At 23.7% G+C, this 236-nt stretch overlaps 1 protein-coding gene across 1 annotated transcript in view; it reads right to left on the bottom strand.

Moving 5' to 3' along the window:
• The window catches only part of LOC119840586 (membrane alanyl aminopeptidase-like), an 8,247-nt gene extending 8,146 nt beyond the window's left edge, over nt 1-101 (bottom strand). The window contains exon 1 of the mRNA XM_038367273.1: nt 93-101. Coding sequence (XP_038223201.1) covers nt 93-101 — 9 coding nt within the window. The remainder of the gene's footprint in view (nt 1-92) is intronic.
• Between the last annotated feature and the right edge of the window lie 135 nt (nt 102-236).

The following is a 236-nucleotide window of genomic DNA, read 5'->3' as shown; positions in this document are numbered from 1 at the left end:
TTGAACATCATATCATCATACGAAAATATTACATTTTGTGAGATTTAAATACATTCAAAATTCGACTAATAATAATATATGTTTTAAGATACAATTTTCATATTTGCAATTCACAATTCACATTCAAATGACAGAATAGAAAGAATACTAATATATTATATACCTGACATCACCACAGGTAGTCCTTGCAAGCAAAAAAAACCCAATTAATATAATATAAACAATGGTTTAATAAA

This window comes from Zerene cesonia, chromosome 6, assembly GCF_012273895.1.
Source record: "Zerene cesonia ecotype Mississippi chromosome 6, Zerene_cesonia_1.1, whole genome shotgun sequence".
Lineage (NCBI taxonomy): Eukaryota > Metazoa > Arthropoda > Insecta > Lepidoptera > Pieridae > Zerene > Zerene cesonia.
This window is presented reverse-complemented; position numbering and strand designations above follow the sequence as displayed.